Here is a 22,560-nt window from a genome sequence, read left to right on the forward strand (position 1 = left end):
GCTGACTGTGTCCTTTGCTTTAAAGAAGCTTCTCAGTTTCAGGAGGTCCCATTTATTCATTGTTGCTCTCAGTGTCTGTGCTACTGGTGTTACATTTAGACGAGATTGTGCACGTTCAGGGTGGTATGGCCGTAGACCTGGTGTTACATTTAGGAAGTGGTTTCCTGCACCCATGTGTTCAAGGCTACTTCCCACTTTCTCTTCTATGAGGTTCAGTGTAACTGGATTTATGTTGAGGTCTTTGATCCATTTGGACTTGAGTTTTGTGCATGGTGACAGACATGGATCTATTTGCATTCTTCTACATGTGGACATCCAGTCTTATGCCAGCACCATTTGTTGAAGATGCTTTCTTTTCTCCACTGTATTATCTTGGCTTCACTTTTAAGGGCTGGAGAGATGACTCAGCAGTTAAAACCACTTTTGCAGAAAATCTGGATTGAACGTCAGTACCCACAAGGCAGCTAACAACCATCTGACACTCAGTTCCAAGGGCTGCAATACCCTCTTCTGGCCCTCACAGGCACTGCACACACATGGTGTACAGACATGCAAACAGACACAAAATACCCATACCTATTTTTTTAAAAGCTTTTCAGGGGGGTGAGGGTGGGGTGTTGAGACAGGCTTTTTCTGTGTGTGTAGCCCTGGCTATCCTGGAACTCATTCTGTAGATGAGGCTGGCCTTGAATTCACAGAGATCAGCCTGTCTCTGCCTCCCAAATGATGGGATTAAAGGCGTGAGCTACCATGGCCTGGCTAAAATGCTTTAAAAAATAATAACAATAAAAAAGAAACCTCTCTTTAAAGATAATATAATTTTTTTTTCTTCGAGACAGGGTTTCTCTGTGTTTTTGGAGGCTGTCCTGGAGCTAGCTCTTGTAGACCAGGCTGATCTCAAACTCACAGAGATCTGCCTGCCTCTGCCTCCCGAGTGCTTGTATTAAAGGCGTGCGTCACCAACGCCCGGCTTAAAGGTAATATAATTTTAAGATGTGGAAATGGATGCTCACAAGAGAGACCTAATTTATTTAATTAGGAGCACAGTAATCTGATCAAGCAAAAGTGAACACATCTTTTCACTTCAACTTTCGTCAGTTGTAAAAACACTTTTAAAAAGATATGCAGCAGAGCACCATAACTTCTGCTTTGTGTCCCAACCATCTTCCATCTATCTGACAGATGAAAGCATTGTAATAAAATGTTGATACTAAGTAAATAACCTATTTTTTCTTTTCAGGGAGTTAGTTCTTTTGAGACTCACTCGCTGGTCTCTCAGTATGTAGACCAGGATGATTGCAAACTCCAAGAGATCTGCCAGTCTCTGCCCTCAAGTGGATTAAAAATGTGCACTGCCACGCCTGGCTGAACACGGTTTATTTTATGAAAAAATAGTGCTAAATCAAATTAAATAAAATTAGAAGGCAGAAAATGGGGGGGAGAGACAACAAAATACAGATAAAGTGATGAAGCAATGACTGAAATTCAAGGTCAGGCAACTAAAAGGTCTGCTCAGTCATCCCTGGTTGTCAGGGTACACACACACCAGTGGCCTCTTCACCATACTCACATCTCTGTGGCCACTGCTGGCAGAGTCATGCAGGGGGGTGTCATCATCTAATCCTTGGGTATTAACATCTGCTCCCGCTGCTATAAGTATTTTAGCAACATCATAATATCCAACATTGCACGCTTCATGTAAAGGTGTCCAACCTAAAGTGAGGATAGGAATTTAACAAGAGTTCAAGATATATGCTTTCCATATTCTAAATAAAACATGATACAGAAATAAAAGGGAATGAGTAAGAAACTAAAATAAACCATCAATTTTAAGAAGGTTCACTCGAAGGAATATTAGTTTCAATGGAACTAAATTATTTGGTAAAATGCTAACTGTATTCAGTATTAATCTGGCTTAATTTATAATCATCAAAATTATAGAAAAATGGCTGGGCGTTGGTGGTGCATGCTTTTAATCCCAGCACTCAGAAGTCACAGGCAGGCAGATATATGTGAGTTCAAGGCCAGCCTGGTCTACAGAGGCATGCCAGCTCCAAAGCTACACAGAGAAACCCTCTCTCTCTCTCTCTCTCTCTCTCTCTCTCTCTCTCTCTCAAAAATAGAAAAAAGAGGCAAAATATGAGTAACTTTGATTAAGAGTCAGTATGTTTTATATAAATTTTTATGTTTTATATGGTCTTATGTTGGTATCTTTTCTAGACAATATTGCTTTTAAAAAATACATTTGTCACTGTTTTCAAATTAAAAGTATTCACAAATGAAATATTAGAAACATTAAAAAACACAAACAACACTGTAATCCTATCACCCAAGTATAATAGTTTTTAAATTTTCAAGTATTTTTTTAAGATTAATTTATTTAGTATATATACAGTGGTTCTGCCTGCACACCAGAAGAGGGCATCAGATCTCATTACGGATGGCTGTGAGCCACCATGTGGTTGCTGGGAACTGAACTCAGGACCTCTGGAAGAGCAGTCAGTGCTCTCAACCTCTGAGCCATCTCTCCAGTCCCCAACTTCATGTAATTCTTACCAGCTTCCCTCATATTCATAAACAAGGATGGATGTTTGTTATGGCATGTTTCTTTATACTGTAAAGTTGTATCTCTGCCTAAGGCACCTTCTGATAGGTTTAATAAAGAGCTACATGGCTAACAGCTAGGCAGGAGAGAAGACGGGGGGGGGGGGGGGAGAAACTGGGAGGAGGAACCTAGGTGTGATTTTGCCAGCAGACTCGAAGCAAGTGCTGCACTAAGAAGAGGTAAACAAGACACATGGCTAGATTATAAAAAATATGGGTTAGTTCAGTTATAAAAGCTAGTTGGAAAAAGGCCTAAGCTAAGGCCAGACTTTCATAATTAATAACGTGTCTCTGGGTTATTATTTGCAGGCTGGTGGGCCAAAGATATTACTATAAGGAAGCTTGCTACAGGTATTTAATCCTTTCTCTGAGGTGGTGGTCCTTTTATCTGGCCTCCTCCTGCCCCCACAGGGTTTCTCTGTGTAGCCCTGGCTGTCCTGGCATTCACTCTGCAGACCAGGCTGGCCTCGAACTCAGAGATCCACCTGCCTCTGCCTCTGCCTCTGCCTCCCGGGTGATGGGATTAAAGCCTGTGCCCCCACTGCCTCTCCACCCGGCTCTGTATTTGCTTTTATTGTTATGCTTTTCTAGAACATACTATGTCTTCAGTCATCTCAGGATCTTCCTGAGCCCTGGAGTCACAAGTACCTGGGCAGGACACAGTATCAACTGACTGAATAAACTATTAGTTATTTTTACAAGTCCCCAGCCTAGGAAACTGGCTTACTGCTAGTTTTTAATTAAAAAAGAAATGCTTCAATATTATCCCTTACTCAATTTTTATACATGTCTCAGATTATGTTTTAAAATAAATTTGTAAATGTGGAATTTCAGACAAACAATAAAAGTATGTTCTAGGTAGATAAAAAGCATTACTCCTCTAGAAAGATCAATGTCTCTTGCCCTGTTATCCCCTTCCCTCCCACACTCCCCACCTCCTCTCCTATAGAGACCCTTTTGCTTCTGCATCCAAAGTGTTGAAATTATGGGTGTGATAATATCCAATTCTAATGAAAACATGAAGAAAAGTACTGCTTCATATACTTTTTGGTTGTTGAGAGCGGGTCTGAACTCTCTATGTAGCTGAGACCAGCTTCATGTTTGCAATCCTGCCTTGGTCTCCCAAACTGCTGGGATTGACAGGTGTATACCATTTTGCTTGGCTTTCATATACACTTGGAGACATAAACTGATGGATACATAACTTTTGGTAGATAAGCTGGCATTATTTAAAATAATATATAATGTGCATCTCCTTTAATACAGTAATTTCAATTTTACTAAAATACTTCATGACTATGTACAAATACATTTCTAAAAGAATGTTCACTATGGTACTGCTGAAGAACAGCCAGGCACATGTCTTTAACCCAGGAGGCAGAGGTAAGTGTATCTCTGTGAGTTTGAGGCCATCCTGGTCTACAAAACATATTCAAGAACAGCCATGGCTACATAGAGAAACTGTGTCTCAAACAAAACAAAACAAAACAAAACAAAAGGCTAACTATAAAATAGGAAGCTATTAAAAATGAAACACATACACACACCTGCCACACAGAATTATAGATACAGAAAGAATGATTTCAGGTTGTTTCTTTTAAAGTCTACATATAGCTAGACAGTGGTGGCACATACCTTTAATCCCAACACTAGGGAGGCAGAGACAGATGGATCTCTGTGAGTTCAAGGGCAATCTGGTCTATAGAGGGAGTTCTAGGACAGGCTCCAAAGCCACAGAGAAACTCTGATGAGGGAAGTCCTTCTGTGTATATGTTTGTCTTATTGGTTGATAAATGAAGCACTGATGGCCAAGAGGGAAGCAAGATAGGTGGGGCTAGGAGTCAAGGAGGATTCTGGGAAATGTAGTAGAGAGGGGGAGTCACCATGTGATCCCAGGAAGATAGGATGCTAAGGCCGGTGTCCTCCATAAGATAAGTCTTTATAAAATATATAGATTAATGGTTATGGTTGATACTTAAGACACAGCTAGCAAATAAGAAATCCTCGCCATTGGCTTACTAAGATAACTTAGTTACTGTTGTAACTAAGAGTAGACTGTGTGTTATTTGGGGGCCTAATGTGGCAGCGGGACTGGGCGGCTGCCGGAAAGAGTTATCGTTACAAAACTCTGCCTTGAAAAACGAAAACAAAAACAAAAGCTCTATGTACAATTATGTGAATGTTAATTTTTATGTCTCATCATGAAAATTTCCACATTGTTAATAATTTTGTGGAAGAGAAAGGTGTATCGGGAAGGCAAGAAGAGCATCCTATGTGAAATCACATCTGCCTGCAGCCACTGGCAGCTAGAAAAGTGCACTTAAGTAGGATTCTCTATTTCACATGCTCTTTTTTTGTTTTGTTTTTTTTCGAGACAGGGTTTCTCTGTGGCTTTGGAGCCTATCCTGGCACTCGCTCTTGTAGACCAGGCTGGTATCGAACTCACAGAGATCCACCTGCCTCTGCCTCCCAAGTGCTGGGATTAAAGGAGTGCGCCACCAACGCCTGGCTGGCTGTCTGCATTCTTAAGAGTGGAAGAATTATGCTACATGGGTAATTAAAAGCAATAGAGCTGGCAAGAGGCTTCAGCAGGGAAAGCCTGGAGACCAGAGGCGCCCACATGAGGTGGAAGGAGAGGGGAGGGTGGACCCCACGCTGTCCTCTGGCTCCCACGTGCATGCTGTGGCACTATTGTGTCCTACTTTCCCAAACACACTGATAATGTTAATATGTCTTGTAAAAAAGAAAAGATAAGCAGGGTGTTGGTGGCGTACACCCTTAATCCCAACACTTGGGAGGTAGAGGCAGAGGCAGGCGGATCTCTGTGAGTTCGAGACCAGCCTGATCTACAAGAGCTAGTTCCAGGACAGGCTGAACTAACAGAGAAACCCAGTCTTGAGAAAAAAAAAAAAGATAATTACTACTCTCTTATGATCCTCGTGTTCAAGTTAATAAACATTCTTATAAATGCTCAAATATACCTAAAATAAAAACTAATTTATATAATTACACAGTAATATAGAAAGATGTGTGAAATGAACAGGACACCAGAGTCCAAGTGGCACAACAGTATATATGTTGTATACATAAAAATCTGAGTAATTGTTGACGTAGAAATGTAGCAGAGATCAAGGTTTTATACATACATCAAGTTCTGAGTAAAATACAGTTTTAAAATTATAGCCAAGACGTTCTGCCTTTGGCTCCTGGGTATTAGCGTTACTAAGGTCTCACCTGCAAAGTCTTTCACGTTCACATTTGCCCCTAAACTTATTAATTCTTTGACTTGTTTCACATCTCCTCGAATAGCAGCCATGTGTAAAGGAGTTTCACCACGTTCATTTCTTTTATTAATTTTATCTTTTTGTCGAGATGAAGAACTGGGCGTCTTCTTCTGGGCTGGTGTTGCTTGTGAGGGATGACTTGGTGTAGAATCTGTAAGAAAGAAGACAGTTCACACAAGTTCCCTATCACCCACGAATCACACCAACCACCAGCATGACACCGTAACTCTACCAGTGCAGTAGCGGCTCACACACACCTTGGCAGTAACCAACATCTCTCTAGCTGGACTTAAGAAAGACCCATTTAACAAGAAGGAGGTCATACCTTGTACTGGAAATCTAGCTAACTAATTAGTACTAGTGAAAACATGGTTACTGGGGAAGAATCTACAACCACTTATTTAGTAAGCCAACATAACCCCTAATAACAATCTATAAACATTTGTCCTTACATTCCAGATTAAGTATAGTTTCTAACTCTTATCAAGGAAAACACTACAGGAAACCACAACCAATCAAAATGCAGAGTTGGGAACTGCAGTCCCAATGGACACACCTACAAAACTCTTCCACTCCTAAGGTTCAGGGAACACTGAGGAAGAGGGCAGAATGATTCTAAGAGTCAGAGAGTCAGGGACTTTGCTGTGAGACTGTGTTTCCTGGTAACATCAGATGCTACACCCATAAAGTCTCACCAGCATGACCACCGAACTGTGAGCTGAGCAAGGACACCAATGAACATGCCCAACTGGATGAAGATCTGAAGACCCTATCAGATCAACCCTATACAAAGAACCACAGGCAACTGAGTCAAGCTAGGAGCAGGAGAGGGGGCCTTCCCCAGGCAAAGCGCATACCAACTGGCTGTCCACTGCCACATAGTCAGCCATATATACAAGTTACATTATATAGACTCAATGGGTATATTTCAGAGCGCGAGCGCACATGCGCGCACACACACATACACACCGGCGCGTGCAAGTGATATGTACTAACTGCTGAAGAAAGAGCCCATGACGCTGAAGAACAGCAGGTAGGGGTGTATATGGGAGGGTTTGGAGGGAGGACGGGTAAGGAGAAATGTAATTAAAGAACAATCTCAAAAGCCGGGCGTTGGTGGCGCACGCCTTTAATCCCAGCACTCAGGAGGCAGAGGCAGGTGGATCTCTGTGAGTTCGAGACCAGCCTGGTCTACAAGAGCTAGTTCCAGGACAGCCTCCAAAGCCACAGAGCAACCCTGTCTCGAAAAACCAAAAAAAAAAAAAAAAAAAAAGCCTTCTACCCTAACCCCACCAATTTCAGAACCACTAGGTAAAAAAGATGGGTTCTTAAGCAATCACTTTTGAAAACATACAAGTACTTCAACACTTGCTCTAAGGGGGAACAAAGTCTATTACAGAATGTAGTTTTCCTCATCAGTCTTGGGAGACAGCACAGCCTGAGCTCTATCTAAAGCATCAGACCCTTCCCGAGACAGAAAAAGCAAAGGTTCACTTTTGGGACTTCAAGTAAAGCATCTCCCCCACAGCTTCTTCATTTAGTTATTCTAAATCATTGACTCATTACGAGTAAGAACCTTACCTTACTCAGCACCATCACTCTCAAATACTTAAAAGACTTCGGGTACACATTGGAATTCAAAATGTTTAAGGAAATGAACTATTTGACTTTCTCATAAACTAAAGGACCCATCACTGGATGAAGCTGTCAGCCTTAAACTCTAACCACAAGACTGATTGAGGCAGGAGAATTGCCAGTCAAAGGTCTGGCTTGGCTATAGTGTTCAAGGTCAGCATGGACAATTTGTCAAGATCCTGTCTCAAACTAAAGGTTAAAAACAAGCCTGAGGACCCAGCTTAGCAGTTGGCTGCCTCACTTGGCATACACAGCAAAGACAAGACAAGACAAAACTGATGGTGTGTTGATGCCCAGAAAGCCCGAGTATGGAATGAGACACCCAGTGATGGGCTGGCTATGGTGGGGACAGGCACTGAGGATGTGAAGAAAACTTTAGGGCTTTAACAAGTCTTTACCAGGCTCATGACAGACACTCAATGGTGAACAATGCAGTGTCTCAGGGATGAAAGTGCTCAACAGCAACTCTAACAACCTGAGGTCAACCCAACTCTAACAACCTGAGGTCAACCCCAGCCTCTACGTGACAAGCAATTCCACAAGCTGTCCTGTGACCACATGTACACAGGCGTGTGCACACATGTACACCATAGATGAATAAACGCTCAAACACCTACGTTACAGAGTACAAGGCCTCCAATAGGAGAGACAAAGGTTAAAAAAAAAACAATGGAAGTAATCAAAACAGCAGGTTCTAGCTGGGCATTAGTGGTGCACGCCTTTAATCCTAGCACTCGGGAGACAGAGGCAGGTGGATCTCTCTGAGTTCCAAGCTGCCCCGGTCTACAGAGCGAGTTCCAGCCTCCAAAGCAATATAGAGAAACTCTATCTTGATAAACCAAAACAAACAAAAAACCCAAAAGAGCAAATAAAACAGCAGGTTCTATTTTTATAAACGAGTGCTGGAGAGATGGTTCAGTGGTTAGAGCACTCGCTGCTCCTGCATAGGACCTGGGTTCAGATCCCAGCACACACTTGCAGCTCCCAACAGTCTGTAACTCAAAAGGATCTGGCATACTCTCTCTCTTTTTCCCTCCCTCCCTCCCTCCCTCCCTCCCTCCCTCCCTCCCTCCCTCCCTCGCTCATTTTGTTTTTGAAGCCCTGGCCATCCTGGAACTCACTCTGTAGGTGTGCATCACCACTACCTGGCCTGATACCCTCTTCTAACCCCCAGAGGCTCTCGCATGCGGTGCACACAAACGCTCTGGCATACACATATACTAAGGCATGCACACATTCATAGAAAATAAATAATTTTCTGGGCTGGAGAGATGGCTGCTATTCCAGAAGACCTGGGTTCAATTCCCAGCACCCACATGGCAGCTCACAACTGTCTGTAGCTCCAATCTGACATCTTGACATAGACATACATGCAGGCAAAACACCAATGAACATAAAATAAACAAATCTTTTAAAAAATAATTTTCTAAAAAATTTAAATCTTAACACAAGTGTTCTTCAAAAACATAGGATCCCACTTAAAAATGTTTCAAGCTGGTTATTCAATTTCAATCACTTGTTTCATTTAACAACTATTTAATTAATGCCCAGTACGTATATAAAGGACTCCTCTTATAGATCTTGCAATCCACTGAAGAATACAATAAATAATAAAGTGTCATGCAAACAATGAGAAAATTAAAAGCTGATGTTATGAATAATGCTGATTAAATTCAAGATGGATAAAAACTCAAATTAGTAAAAAGAAGGCTACCCTGACTCTAGGCCAACTAAGAAGACATTAACTCAATGACTGTAGATGTCAATCACCTGGACTGTTGTCCCTTGCTGTCATCTGCATTACAAGTGCCATCTGCTTCCGTTCAGAGAGTGGGTAACCAAAAAGGATGCTAACTGGGGTGGATTTCTTACTTCCAGCTTCTTTTTTTGTTTTCTTCTTTTCTGGACCTTCTTTCTCTGTAATGAGGAATAAATGTGTGAGAATCAGAAAAGAATGTAAGTCCTCAAGACAACTTCTTCGGCAGATGCTATGCATGCATACAGACGATGTGTGTACACTAGTGGAGCCCACTAGACTTATGTAAGTAAGATTTTTCTGAAAGCTCTAGAAAAATATATTCTTGATTGTATTGTTAGGAAATTTTGCTACTGGGAACATTTTAATTTTGACATTTGTTCTATTAAAGTATAATATCTTTAACAACACTTCAAATAATCCTTATTAGAGTTGTCCCTTGATATCTCTAGGATTGTTTCCAGGACTTCCTATGGGTAATAAAACATGCAAGTGCTCAAGTCTCTCAGATAAAATGGTCCAGGATTTGTATATAACCCATGTGACTCCTCCCATATGCTCTGAATTATGTCTAAATTACTTATAGTACGGAATATTATATAAAGCTATGAAAAAGTTGTTATACTGCTGGATTATTTAGGGAATAATGACAAGAAAAAACATTCTTAGGGTTTTTTTCCCTAAGTATTTTTATCTGTGATCAGTTGACTCTGTGGACAAAAAGCCAAGCGTATTCCATCTTTGAAACTTCTCTTTCACACAGTGTCTAGTACTGCTGCTAAGCCTACATACCAATGAGCCTTACAACTGTCACTCTAATTCTAGCAAGGACTTGTACATTCTTGCAAGAGGCTAAGCATTTAAGACTTGTCTCAACACACAAAACAATCATTGAAGAAAAGCCACCAAATCATTTCACTGCAGTGACTGGAAAACTGAACATGGAATGACACCAATCAAAGCTAAACATGAACAAACTAAAGATTCTGTGTGGCTAGGAGTTAATACCTATCCTGCAAAGATCCAGAAATTTCCAAAGTCCTTCTCAAAGAGATCCAACCAACCACAAAGGTCAACTGTAGCAGTTCAGAAGACCCTCCAGCCATGCAGCAAGTATGCCCAGTTATATGTAAGGGGCTCAGGCTGCACTGGATGGTACAGATGCAAGATACAGATGTCTTTTTCTTTTAGAAATTCACCTGAATTAATTCAGGCACCAGGTACAAGTGAGTCAAATGCCTGATTTATTTCTGGAATTTAAAATTCAGGTTTAGAGGTCCCCCAAAACAAGGAGTTGCAAAAAAAAATTGAAATTAGCAAAAGTTAAATAGTTGTAAACCTAGCAAGTTTTAAGAAATCAATTAAAATCTAATATTATCAATAGTCACAAGTTAATAATTGGTCCAGTGTGCCCTCTCCAGTTAATCAGAAAAAACTGGTATTGTAATTAATGGTCTAGAAAAAATAAGGTCATAATACTTTAAACTTTGTTGCTTTGTTGCTCACAAATGATTCAAATCATTCTATGAATCCCTAACATGCCCACAGGTTGAATGACTGATTTTTCCAAACAAAACCAAATATTTCAAGATTTATTTAAAAAAAAAAAATCACCCTTGTTAATATGTCTATCTTTCATTTCCATCATTCCTGCACGATCATCAGTAATGAACTGATTTCACATAAATCTAAGCTAGCACAGCATCTAAGCCATCACTAAAGCTATTATAAAGCCCTAAAGACATCTTTGGAGAGCACTTTCCCCCTGAAATAAAGATTCTTCGTCTTAATAATTCTCTTTGTTTTCTAACGTTTAGGGAGGAACAACTACTGCTGCTCTCAATGGCTTTTCATCTGACAACAATTTTAAATATAGTCACTTTCTCTCCTAGAATCAAAATATGTAAGATATGAACATTTAGTAGAAAGTTGAGAATCCATCTAAGGAAAGAAGTAGAACCTGGCACAAGAATAGAGCCCGGCCAGTGCCTACCTCCTGTGGTTTCTGAGACAGGTTCTTGCTTTGTAGTTTAGGCTGACCTCAAACCTGTGACCACACACCTTAGCCTCCGGAGTGCTAGGATCACAGGTGTGGATTACCACACCTGGCTGCTTTGCTTATACTACTTGAAAAACTAGGCATTTTAATATAATTTAAAAAACCACCACACTGTACGTGGTGATGCACACTTTTAATCCCAGCACTAGGGAGGCAGAGACAGGTAGATGTCTCTGAGTTAAAGGTCAGCCATGTCTACAGAGTTCTAGATCAGCCAGAGCTACATAGTGAGACCTTGCCTCTCCCCAACCACACACACAGAGATGACATTCTAAAGTGTATATACCTGGGTTACAGAAAAGACATATTGCCAAATGATCAAATATGTAATTACTTCAGAAAAAGACAAGTCAGATGTATTCCAAATATTTTAACAAATATTTTACAGTTGCATTCAATACTCTAAATTATCATAATCATTTTTCCTGAATTTACATTTTACATGAACTAGGAAAAGAAAGTGAACTGAATAATGGCTGGTATAAATAGCTAAATTGAGACAATTACATTTTTTTTTAATTGCTAAGTATTAAACTATAATATTTCAAAGTTTTTATTTAAAATTTATTCTTTATTTTCAATTTTTTTGTGTGTGGCTTTTTTGTTTTGGAGACAGGACTATACTATATGGTCTGGTTTAACCAATCTCCAAATTGCAACCTTTTTGACTTCATCTACTGAGCACTTGGGTCTAAAACCTGCAACAATGTATCTACCTATTTGTAAAATTTGAAACCATCAATAAGACTATACGGGATCTATCCTGTGAATCCCTCATTTGACTGGTCAAAAACTAGAAAAGGATGCTAACTGTCTGTCTGAAAGGAGCTAGACAGCTCTCAGGGCTTTTTGCTTGTTTGTGGAGACCAATCCAGGATTTTTTTAAATTAATTTTTATTTTGTTTGCATTGGTGTTTTGCCTGCATGTATGTCTGTGTGAGGGTGTCAGACCTTGGAGTTACAGACAGTTGTGAACTGTCATGGGGGTGTGCTGGGAATTGAACCCGGGTCCTCGGAAGAGCAGTCAGTCAGTGCTCTTTACCTCTGAGCCATCTCTCCAGCCCCTCCAATTCAGGAATTTCACACTTGCTGTGTAATAGCTCAGCCAAGGAGCTGGATCTCAGCCGAGCACTCCAGTTCTCGGTAACTAAAACACATACTCATTTGTTCTAACGTGCCAAAACTTTAAACACAGGAAACCCTGTCACCAGGAACTTATCAACCCAATGATTGCAGCGTAACTTTAAGGATGAAATTAGTTCTTTAGCGTCTCCAGACAGGCCCCCAAAATTATAAGATAAGTAAGATGCACATTATAGAAACAGAAAGTTAATATTCAATTTCTATAGCTAAGTATCATACACTAAAAATCAGGGACTACACAAGATTTTCATTTTAGTCACGCCAGTCGACTTTTAAGAAGAAAGAAAAGATCAACCAAAACAACTAGTCTTGCCGGGCATGCTGGAGCACTTTATAATCCCAGCACTTGGTAGGCGGAAGCAGGCAGATCTCTGTGAGTTTGAGTCCAGCCTGGTCTACAAAGAGTACTAGGCTAGCCAGAGCTACACAGTGAGACCTTCTCTCAAAAACAAACAACTAGGTTCTATTCTTTATTTTTTTAAAAAAGATTTATTTATTTACTACTATGTATACAGTGTTCTGCCTGCATGAATGCCTGCAGGCCAGAAGAGGGAACCAGATCTCATTATAGATGGTTGTGAGCCATCATATAGTTGCTGGGAATTGAACTCAGGACCTTTGGAAGAGCAGCTAGTGCTCTTAACCTCTCAGACATCTCTCCAGCCCTATTCTTTATTTTAAAATAAGGGAGTTTCTCCTATATTCTTTATTTAGAGTAATTATGGATCCCAAACAACTGGAGCTCCAACTAATGAGAGAAGTTCTAACACAGTTAATGGTAAGGGATTTGTCTAGGTGACCCCATATTTTAATACACTTATGGTTAAATTCTACCTGTGAAGCAAAAATCAATAAACACTGCAGAATTCAATGAGTAATATTTTTAAATATCTGTTTTAAAGAAGAAATCACATGACTAAACAAGTATGATAACACCGTCTATCAAAACTAGTACACTTGGGAAGGATTTACAACAAAGCAGACCAAGGAGCATGGATGCCCTCTTTTAGGAAGGGGTCTGAAGCTGAAAATTTTGCTGGATTCATTTAACTCATTTAATTTAGCAAAGACATCTATAAACTGGTTTGAAAATAGTTACTTATAGTACACTACTCAAATAAACACGACAAAACCACTGGCTGAAGAGGAACCTCTGATAATCTAATTACCTGAGTATGTCCTGTAAGAAGAGATAAGTCTCTCCCCCCAATTTTCACTTGTATGTCCTGGGTCTGAATCTATAGAATGAAAAGAGACAGGAGAAAAGAAAAAAAGCATACGAAAGGAAATGCAGAATTCAACATAGCAACGTTTTAAAAAGATCACCAGCAGTTAATTAGGCAATGATGTATCACTGGCTTAATCTCAACAATAGTATTCTGGAAGAACAAAGGACATTTAAAATGCAGTGTCCAACATGTAACATTTCAGCTTCCTAGGTAGAGTACCTTAAAGTTCAGAAATGTAATCAATAACATCATTACATTGCTTATTTAAGCATAGCTCTCTTGATGTTATTTTTTTAAACTCTGCCAATATGAGACAATGTTCTCACCACTGATTTTCTGTTTAGAATTTGTCTTTGAGTGAGTTGAATCAAACTCATTTTTTATGAAGGCCAAAATTACTCCAAAGACAAAAGAATATCTAGGACTTCAGTATCGTTCCAGACCACAGAGTGTACTCATTCCCAGAGCCAGGAGTTACTACCTCGTTGACCATCCAAAACCATCAGCTTATAATCTAGGTTAAGAGTACAGATTTCTGCGTAACAATTTATAACTCTGATGATACAACTAGAGCAGCTTTTACTTTTAAATAATAAGCCATGTAACTCACAAGTTATTATACTATAGTCGCAGCCTCGGTGTACTGACACCTATGCTCCTTTCCAGAGTCATTATTATCCACAGGGTTAGTGACTTTAGCTAAGTATGACAGATCAAGTGTTGAGGAAAAAAATTAGAGAACAGTTGATCACAAAATACAATATATGGAAAAGTTAAACCTTTAAGTTTAGTAATGAGAGGTTCATTCAAGAAAAGGGGCTCATTAATAAAATAACTTTTAACCAAATGCAAAGCAAGTTGAGGAGCTGACTCAGTGTCAGGACTTCCGATGAGCATGCATATTTCAAAACTAAACACATTCAACCGAACAACTATAGGAATTACATAAACATTATCTGACATGTCACATAAAATGAGCAGAGCTTTAAAAGGCTCCATAGACTATCTGGCTTCATTATGCATTTAATAATTTTTGAGACAAGGCAACACCATGTAGCCCCTGATGGCCTGGAACTTACTATCTAGACCAGGCTGCCCTCTTAACTGAGAGACCCACCTGCCTCTGCCTCTGCCTCTGCCTCCCAAGCAATGCCATGTCTTGCTCATATCCACCCTCCCACTGTCTACTGGCCCTTCCTGCCCCTCCCCCTTTATTTGTTCTCCATGACCCTATCATCTCCCCTCTATCACTTCTAAGTCACAGAAACATGTGCCTGTCTTTTGTTTGTTTATTTGTTTGTTTGTTTTTTGAGACGGGGTTTCTCTGTGTAGCTTTGGAGCCTATCCTGGCACTCGCTCTGGAGACCAGGCTGGCCTCAAACTCACAGAGATCCGCCTGCCTCTGCCTCCCGAGTGCTGGGATTAAAGGCGTGCGCCACCAATGCCCAAACATGTGCCTGTCTTTAAATTTATGTTCTAAAGATGAAAGTGATGGCTCATCTTCTCCCTTATCCTTTGTTCTTCCTTTCTTCTCCCAAAATAGTTGTTTTCATCACACACACACCGTCACATAGATACACTCACTCATATGCATATACTCCCATACACACGCACACTCACACACACACACGCACACTCATCCTGTAAGACATGTTATCTCTCCACATTGTCTTGAAAGATGAATTTCTAAGGCTGGCAGACAGAGACAGCTTCATTCACAAAATTTAATACCCTCTACAACTTTGGGACCATCCTGTGCCTCCACAAGCACTTGTACTCATGTGCATGTTAGTGTGTGTGAACACTCGAGCGAGCTTGCGTGTGCAAACATAAATGTACATTTGCACACACATGAGGGTTCTCACACAAACACACAGTTGCACACACAAGTGGGTAAGCACACAAACACAAGCATGCTCAAGCACTCATGCCCTGTGGTCCCTGTGGTGGTTTGAATGAAAATGGCCTCACAAGTTCATAGATGTGGTCACCAGGGAGTGGCACTGTATGAAAAGATGAGGAGGTGTGAAACTTGGGGTGGGCTCTGAGGTGATAAGAAGCCCGTGACTGGCCCAGAGTCTCTGTCTTCCTGCTACCTGAGGGTCCAGATGTAGAACTTTTAGCTACTTCTCCGACACTCTGTTTGCCTGTGCACTTCCATGCTTGGACTAAACTTCCAAAGCTCCAATTAAATGCTTTCTTTATAAGAGTTGCTGTGGTCATGGTGTCTCTTCACAGAAACAGAACACTAGGACACCCACCCTGAGTCCCATGCCACATATGTGGGGGTTGAAGGACAACTTTTGGAGAGTCAGCTCTCTCCTTCTACTGTATAGATCCCTGGGACTGAATCTAGGTCAAAAGCTCGGTAGCCTTATGCCCATCTGGTGGCCCTGATATCATGAAAGAACTATGAATAAAGCCATTAGCCTCATTTAGGAGACACTACATATTTTAATTCATTTGTGAATCAAGAATACCTAACTTCTTTGCTGTGTCCAACACCTTTTTCTCATATATACAAAATCTTAATGTTTGTCTTACTGGACAATTTCATTAGTGAAATGAACCCCCAAAACTAACTTCTGAACATGTTAAAAGATTTATAGTAAACATTCAAAGTAAGGGATATAGAAATTTGTTTTTTTTTTTTTTTAATCTATTAGAAACCATAGTTTGGATATACTTCTGCCCCCATGATAAATCTGAAATACTTAGTATTTTTCTATGAACCAAAAATGTCAAGAGGAATGGTACACAGAAAAGCAAAAAGAAATCAGTTAAGAATATGCTGAGTTAGTTTATCAAGAAACAAATTATTCTACCTGTGTCTGAGTCTCGCTCCTCGTTTCTTGATGGGCTGATGGTAAAAGGCAGTTTTCGTTTCATGGACGGTTTCTCTTTCATTTCCTTGCCTATATCACCTCGGTCAATTTTTGAAGTTTTGCTGTAAGATGCAATCTTGTCTTTACTCTATTTTTTAAAAAAGTCAAAGATAAATAAAATTATAACAATATTAGGTAAATCACATGGAACTTTAAATTGAATTCTCTATTATTTGGGCTGGACGGATGGCTCGGAAATCAAGAGCACTTGTTGCTCTTACGGAGCACCAGGGTTCAGTTCCCAGCTCACAGAAGTCTGAGTCTCCAGTTTCCAGGGACCCAATGTCCTCTTCTGACCTCCACAGGCACTGCACATAGTGGCTTGTGCAAGCAGGAGTGCGCGCGCACGCACGCGCGCGCGCGCGCATACACACACACACACACACACACACACACACACACACACTGACTATATACTTTTTAAATCCTCTGTTAAGGAATTTTTAAAACATGAAAACATATTATAACCCATTTATTTAATGGGTTAATGTATTTAATGACTTAATACAGAACTTCAACAATTAAATCTCCCTTGTGCTGACTAGTTTTATGTTAACTTAACAAAAGCTAGAGTCATCTAAAAGGAGGGAGCTTCAAGGGAGAAAATGCCGCCATAAGATGCAGCTGTAGGGCATTTTCTTAATGAGTGACTGGTAGAGGAGAGCCCAGCCCATTGTGGGTGGTGCCATCCCTGGGCTGCTGGTCCTGGGCTCTACAAGAAAGCAGGCTGGGAAAGCCATGAGGAGCAAGCATTAAGCAGCCCTCCTCCATGGGCTCTGCATCAGCTCCTGCCTCCAGGCTCCAGCCCTCAGTAGTTTTTGATGAACTGTTATATACAACTATGCCCCCTTTCCTCCCAAGCCACCTTTAGTCATGATGTTTCATGACATCAATAGTGACCTGAATTAAGACATCCCTCAACCCACTACTTTTTTCAAACAAGATCTCGCTATATAGGGAAGGCTGGCCTCAAAATTACAGTAACTCTCCTACTGCAGCTTCCCAAGAACTAAGATGATAGGTGTGAGCCACCACACCTGAATTAATTATAACATTTTCCCAAGATATTTCATTGCAATAGAAAATTTAAGCAACACTAAAATATCTTGAATATAACAAAGCAATATAGATATGTTACAATGAATAAACATGTAAAGAAGAGAGGGGAAGGAAGGGAGTGGGGAAGAGAGGAGAGGGGAGGGGAGAGGAGGGGGGGAGAAGAACCAGAGACAAAGAGAGAAAAGAAAATGTTAATCATTAGAACTGAGCTGAAATGTAAGCCAAGAGAATAACAAAATTACAAAAGACTATTATTTCTAATTTATATCAATAAAAACCTTAAAGCCTAGAATAATGCATAATTTTCTAGAAAATATGCATCACTAAAAACTGGGCAATGAAACCAAGTATAGTGGCATATGCCTTTAATCCTGGTACTTGGCAGGTAGATTTCTGAGTTCCAGGCCAGCCTGGTCTACATAATGTTTTAAGAGAGCCAGTGCTACATAGAGATCCTGTCTCAAAAAAACAAAGGAGAGAGAGAAAGAGAGACAGAGACGGAAGGAGGGAGGGAGGGAGGAAAGGAGGGAGGGAGGGACCAAAATAGAAAAGGGGGTAATGAAAAGGAAAAGAAAGCTGGAATACATCTTGACCACACAAGACAATAAATCTATGGTCAAAGATTTGTTTACAAAGGCACATATGGGCTGACCAGATTCTTCAACAGTAAATGTGCTTGTGACTGAGGCTGGAGACCTAACTGTGATTCCTGGGACACACATGGTGGAAGAACAGAACGGACCCCACACGTTGTCCTCTGACCTCCATACCTATATGCTGTGACGACAAACGGTAACAGCAACAGAAGAAAAGAATGGCTCCCTTCCATGATTTTACAAGAATTTAAACAAGAAAACTCAAGGAACAGGTATTGCCTATTTTATACAAACAATACAAAAACATAAAAATAAAATCAGGATCTATCCAACCTTTTTTTTTTCCTTCCTTCCTTTTTTTTGTTTTTTGTGTTTTTTGTTTTTTCGAGACAGGGTTTCTCTGTGTAGCTTTGGAGCCTACGCTGGCACTCGCTCTGTAGACCAGGCCAGCCTCAAACTCACAGAGATCCACCTGCCTCTGCCTCCTGAGTGCTGGGATTAAAGGCGTGCGCCACCAACACCCAGCTATCCAACCATTTTACAGGTCTAAAATAAATAAATCTGATATTTAAAAAGCCCCAACAGAAAATTATAGTATGAGGAAATATAAAAATTTGACAACTGTCAAATCAAATTCAATGTCATCAGAAAATAACCCCTGGGGCTTGAAAGATGACTCCACAGTAATGAGCCTGTACTACTACTCTTCCAGAGGACCCAACTTCATTTCTACCCTGACATGTGACAGCTTTAAGTGCCTGCCAATGCAGCTTCAGGCTGACACCCTTCTCTGGCCTCCAAGGGTACCCACACACTTGTGGCATACATTTATATAAATTAAAAAATTTAAACCTGTTCTTAAAAATTAACAAAACATGATTTACCCCGACACAGTGTAAAGATGGCTCCTTACTAGAGAAACTCTAGGGTTGGAAAGGTGGCCTCGTGGTTAAGAGCAGGCACTACTGCTGCAGAGGACCTGGGTTTGGTTCCGAGCACCCACACTGCTCAGCTGGCAGCACCTTCAGCTCCGGGAGACTGGGCTGCCACTCCTGGACTCAGAGGGCACCTGTACTCACATGCTCACAAACCCACACGTTTGATACCCACGTGACATTTCCTGAGTAATTACTAAAAATACTAAATTGGGAGTCTTTTACCCAGATTCCGAAGAGTACCTTTCTTCCGTATGGCCTCTCTACCATATTGCTGTCACTGTCAGAATTTTCACTCTGAACTGGTTTTGGGAACCCAGATCTGGGCATTTTACAGCTGTTCAGCTAGCTGCTGCTTCTATGTCTTCTCATCCTGGATCTGTAAACAACAGATATGCAGTGTGTTATTTGTATGTGCTTACAATGCAATCTACTTAATGTTTATGTGCCACAGTCCATACTACTTAGTTTTTTGTATCTGTAATTTTTTCCAGAAAAGATAGCCTATATTTTCATGTATCAATTTGAATTTGATTAAAGTTCTCTTGCTGACGTCTTTTCAGCTTGTCCAAAGAAGGAAGGAGAATGACTTAAGTTCTGCTGCCTCTCAATTACTTCTCCTGCTTTCTAGACGTCCACAAACAACAGCTGTGGAGAGCAGTGGCAAAGGGTTCTTGTTCCAATGTGGATCCAGGTGGGAGCTTCAAACAGGTTTCTCCTCAGATTCAAGCAAACCATGACAGGTGTCATCAGAAATGTACACCTAGTTCCCTATATTATGCTCTACCTGCATAAAATCTTTCCTTCGCTGAACACTCAGTCACCTTGTACCTTTAGCAAACTACTTGCTCATATACTTATGCTGGCTCTAACAATCACTTTATACACCACTGTCCTTCAACCTTCTCTCTCCTAATCTGTGACCAACAAGGACCTTCTCAGAAGCTTATACTTATGACAACTTGGAGTTGAGAGATGCAGAAAATTTCTAAGGAAGTTTCACATATAAATGAGGAAGCTGAGTCTAAACCTGCTTTTGTTAGCTGATGGTCTAATAGCCACATGTAGCTCTTCAAATGAATAAAAAGCAGACAAAATTACAGTAGCTGTTATATTATTCAGTGTAGGTATATATTTACACTGTCATGGGAAAGTTTCACTGCATAGCAGTGGGCTGGATTAAGGTTCCTGGCCAAGAAAGGCATTACACAACATTGAGAAATACAGTGACTGACAGGCTTACTTTCAGCTGCTTTATGCAATAAACTTTCAGTGAGAATCGCAAGTCTTAGGAAACCTGCCATTTTGATGCTTGTGTGAACTACTAAATTCAGACACTTTGGTAGCATTAGCCAAGTCTGCCACACACTCCAAGCTGTCCTGTTGGTGCTTGAAAATTCATTTGGTTTTGAAAAGGGTAATAATACCTTAAATGAACTGAACTAACAAAAGCATAGTAAATGGATCTGTATAGAACCCAACTAAAATATAGTTAGTGCCTGGTCCAATGTAAATTACAATCACTAGAGTAACCATCATATAAACTATAAAAACAGAAATTAAAAGCATACAAAATAACAAGAAATACTGTCAGTGGGGCTGGTTAGATGGCTCAGCAGGTAAACCTGGTATCGTGAACTCAAAACCTGGAACTCAAATGGTGGAGAAAACTACTTTTATAAGTTGCCCTCTGGCCTCTATGTGCACGCATGCACGAGCGCGCGCGCGCACACACACACACACACACACACACACACACACACACACACACACACACGAATGCACGCACGAAGGCACAATTTTTTTTAATGTCAATAACAACTGGTTAGGGATGCAGGTTGTAGCTAAAGCCAACTCAACGATATCAAACCAAAACAACAACAAAAATCCAACTACAAAACTCGTCACAATTCAAACCTTTCCTTTTTACAGAAATGGAAATAAACTTCCCTTGGTTGCTTTGGCCTCACACATAAAAAGCAGAGTGTATCTTGGGCCATTCAACTGCCTAGAGCAGCCAGTTAAACAGAAGCAGTAACACAAAATGAAGTGCTTTCTTCAGCGCTGGCCATGAGTAATGCTAGGGAGTTAGAGTCACAATCACAGAAAAATAGAAAATTGTGGATTCAAATCAAAACTAAGCTGCTTAATAACAGACATCAACCTAGTGAGACTATTAAGACAAAACATTATCTCTTTTGTGGATGAAATCAAGGCAAGTTATTAATGACATAAAAGAGTGTCATGAGGTTTTGTTGTTGCTATTTTTTCTGTTTTTTTTTTTGAGACAGGGTTTCTCTATGTAATAGCCCTGGCTGTCCTGGAACTCCCTCTGTAGACCAGGCTGACCTCAAACTCACAGAGATCCGCCTGCCTCTGCCTCCTGAGTGCTGGGATTAAAGGCGTACGCCACCACCAACCAGTTATGAGTATTTTTTAAAAAACAATTTCAGGGCATAACTGTTATATTAGATGGGATGTGTGTCAGAGAAGTTTACATATCATCTTAAAAGACCTTTACTTAGGAAAAATTAGCAAAGACATAATGAAAAATAACATAGTTACAGATTTAACGTAAATCATAATCCCTAGAGTAATCACCAAACTATACAAGGAGATATAAAAAGCACTCTAAAATTATAATGGAGTAGTTCAAATATACAAATAACTCAATAGAAGGCAATACTGAGGTTGAACAAGAATGCAGGGCCGCCAATTAAGGCAGCAGGCGAGCACGATTGCGACTAAGCCTAACCCACAGGTAGAAAGAACCAACTCCCAAAAGTTATTCTCTGACCTCTACATGTGCACTGTGTGACATGCACACACCATTATACACACACACACACAATAAGATTTTTAAATTTTAAAAAAATCTAATAACCAGTAAAATGAAAGACCCAATCCAAACTTAGCAATAGTTACACAAAATACAATGGTTCGTTTCTTAGTTATTTTGTAAAGGGGAGAAGGTCAATTGTGCCTCAAATTTCAGGGCAGAAAAAACTTGGTTTCAATCCCCAGTCAAGAGACATTCTAGCAGAATGGCTTAAAGGCAGCCTTTCTGTTTTGTCCCTTCTAAGAAATGTGACTCATTAGAAGAGGAGCTACGAAACAAGGTGGTGCCATCACTCCAGTGTCTGATGAAACAGACTTCAAACCAGAGCTGATAACAAGGATAAAGAATGTCACTTTATACTAGTGATGCAACAACCCACCAAGGTGTGAGCGAAAACTCCTGGAAGGCAGCTGTGTCTGCAAAGACTGCCTGCCTGCCTGTCTGCCTGCCTGACAGAATACACTGATGTGGACAGGCTAATTACCTTACTTTGGCCTAGCTTTGGCCCCCTGAATAGCCATTTCTTACCCACCTCC

General features: G+C 40.4%; 1 protein-coding gene across 3 annotated transcripts in view; it reads right to left on the reverse strand.

The window, feature by feature from the left end:
• Ankrd12 (ankyrin repeat domain 12) overlaps positions 1-22,560 on the reverse strand; it is an 89,859-nt gene that overhangs the window by 52,433 nt on the left and 14,866 nt on the right. For 2 of the 3 annotated variants that reach the window (XM_027397771.2, XM_035441172.1), the window contains exons 2-7: positions 19,429-19,564; positions 16,536-16,683; positions 13,651-13,719; positions 9,294-9,440; positions 5,839-6,039; positions 1,571-1,713 (exon numbers count right to left, since the gene is read on the reverse strand). In XM_027397771.2, coding sequence (XP_027253572.1) covers positions 1,571-1,713; positions 5,839-6,039; positions 9,294-9,440; positions 13,651-13,719; positions 16,536-16,683; positions 19,429-19,515 — 795 coding nt within the window. In that variant the 5' untranslated portion in view covers positions 19,516-19,564. The remainder of the gene's footprint in view (positions 1-1,570; positions 1,714-5,838; positions 6,040-9,293; positions 9,441-13,650; positions 13,720-16,535; positions 16,684-19,428; positions 19,565-22,560) is intronic. The other variant, XM_027397772.2, reaches the window with a different exon arrangement.

This window comes from Cricetulus griseus, chromosome 2, assembly GCF_003668045.3.
Source record: "Cricetulus griseus strain 17A/GY chromosome 2, alternate assembly CriGri-PICRH-1.0, whole genome shotgun sequence".
Lineage (NCBI taxonomy): Eukaryota > Metazoa > Chordata > Mammalia > Rodentia > Cricetidae > Cricetulus > Cricetulus griseus.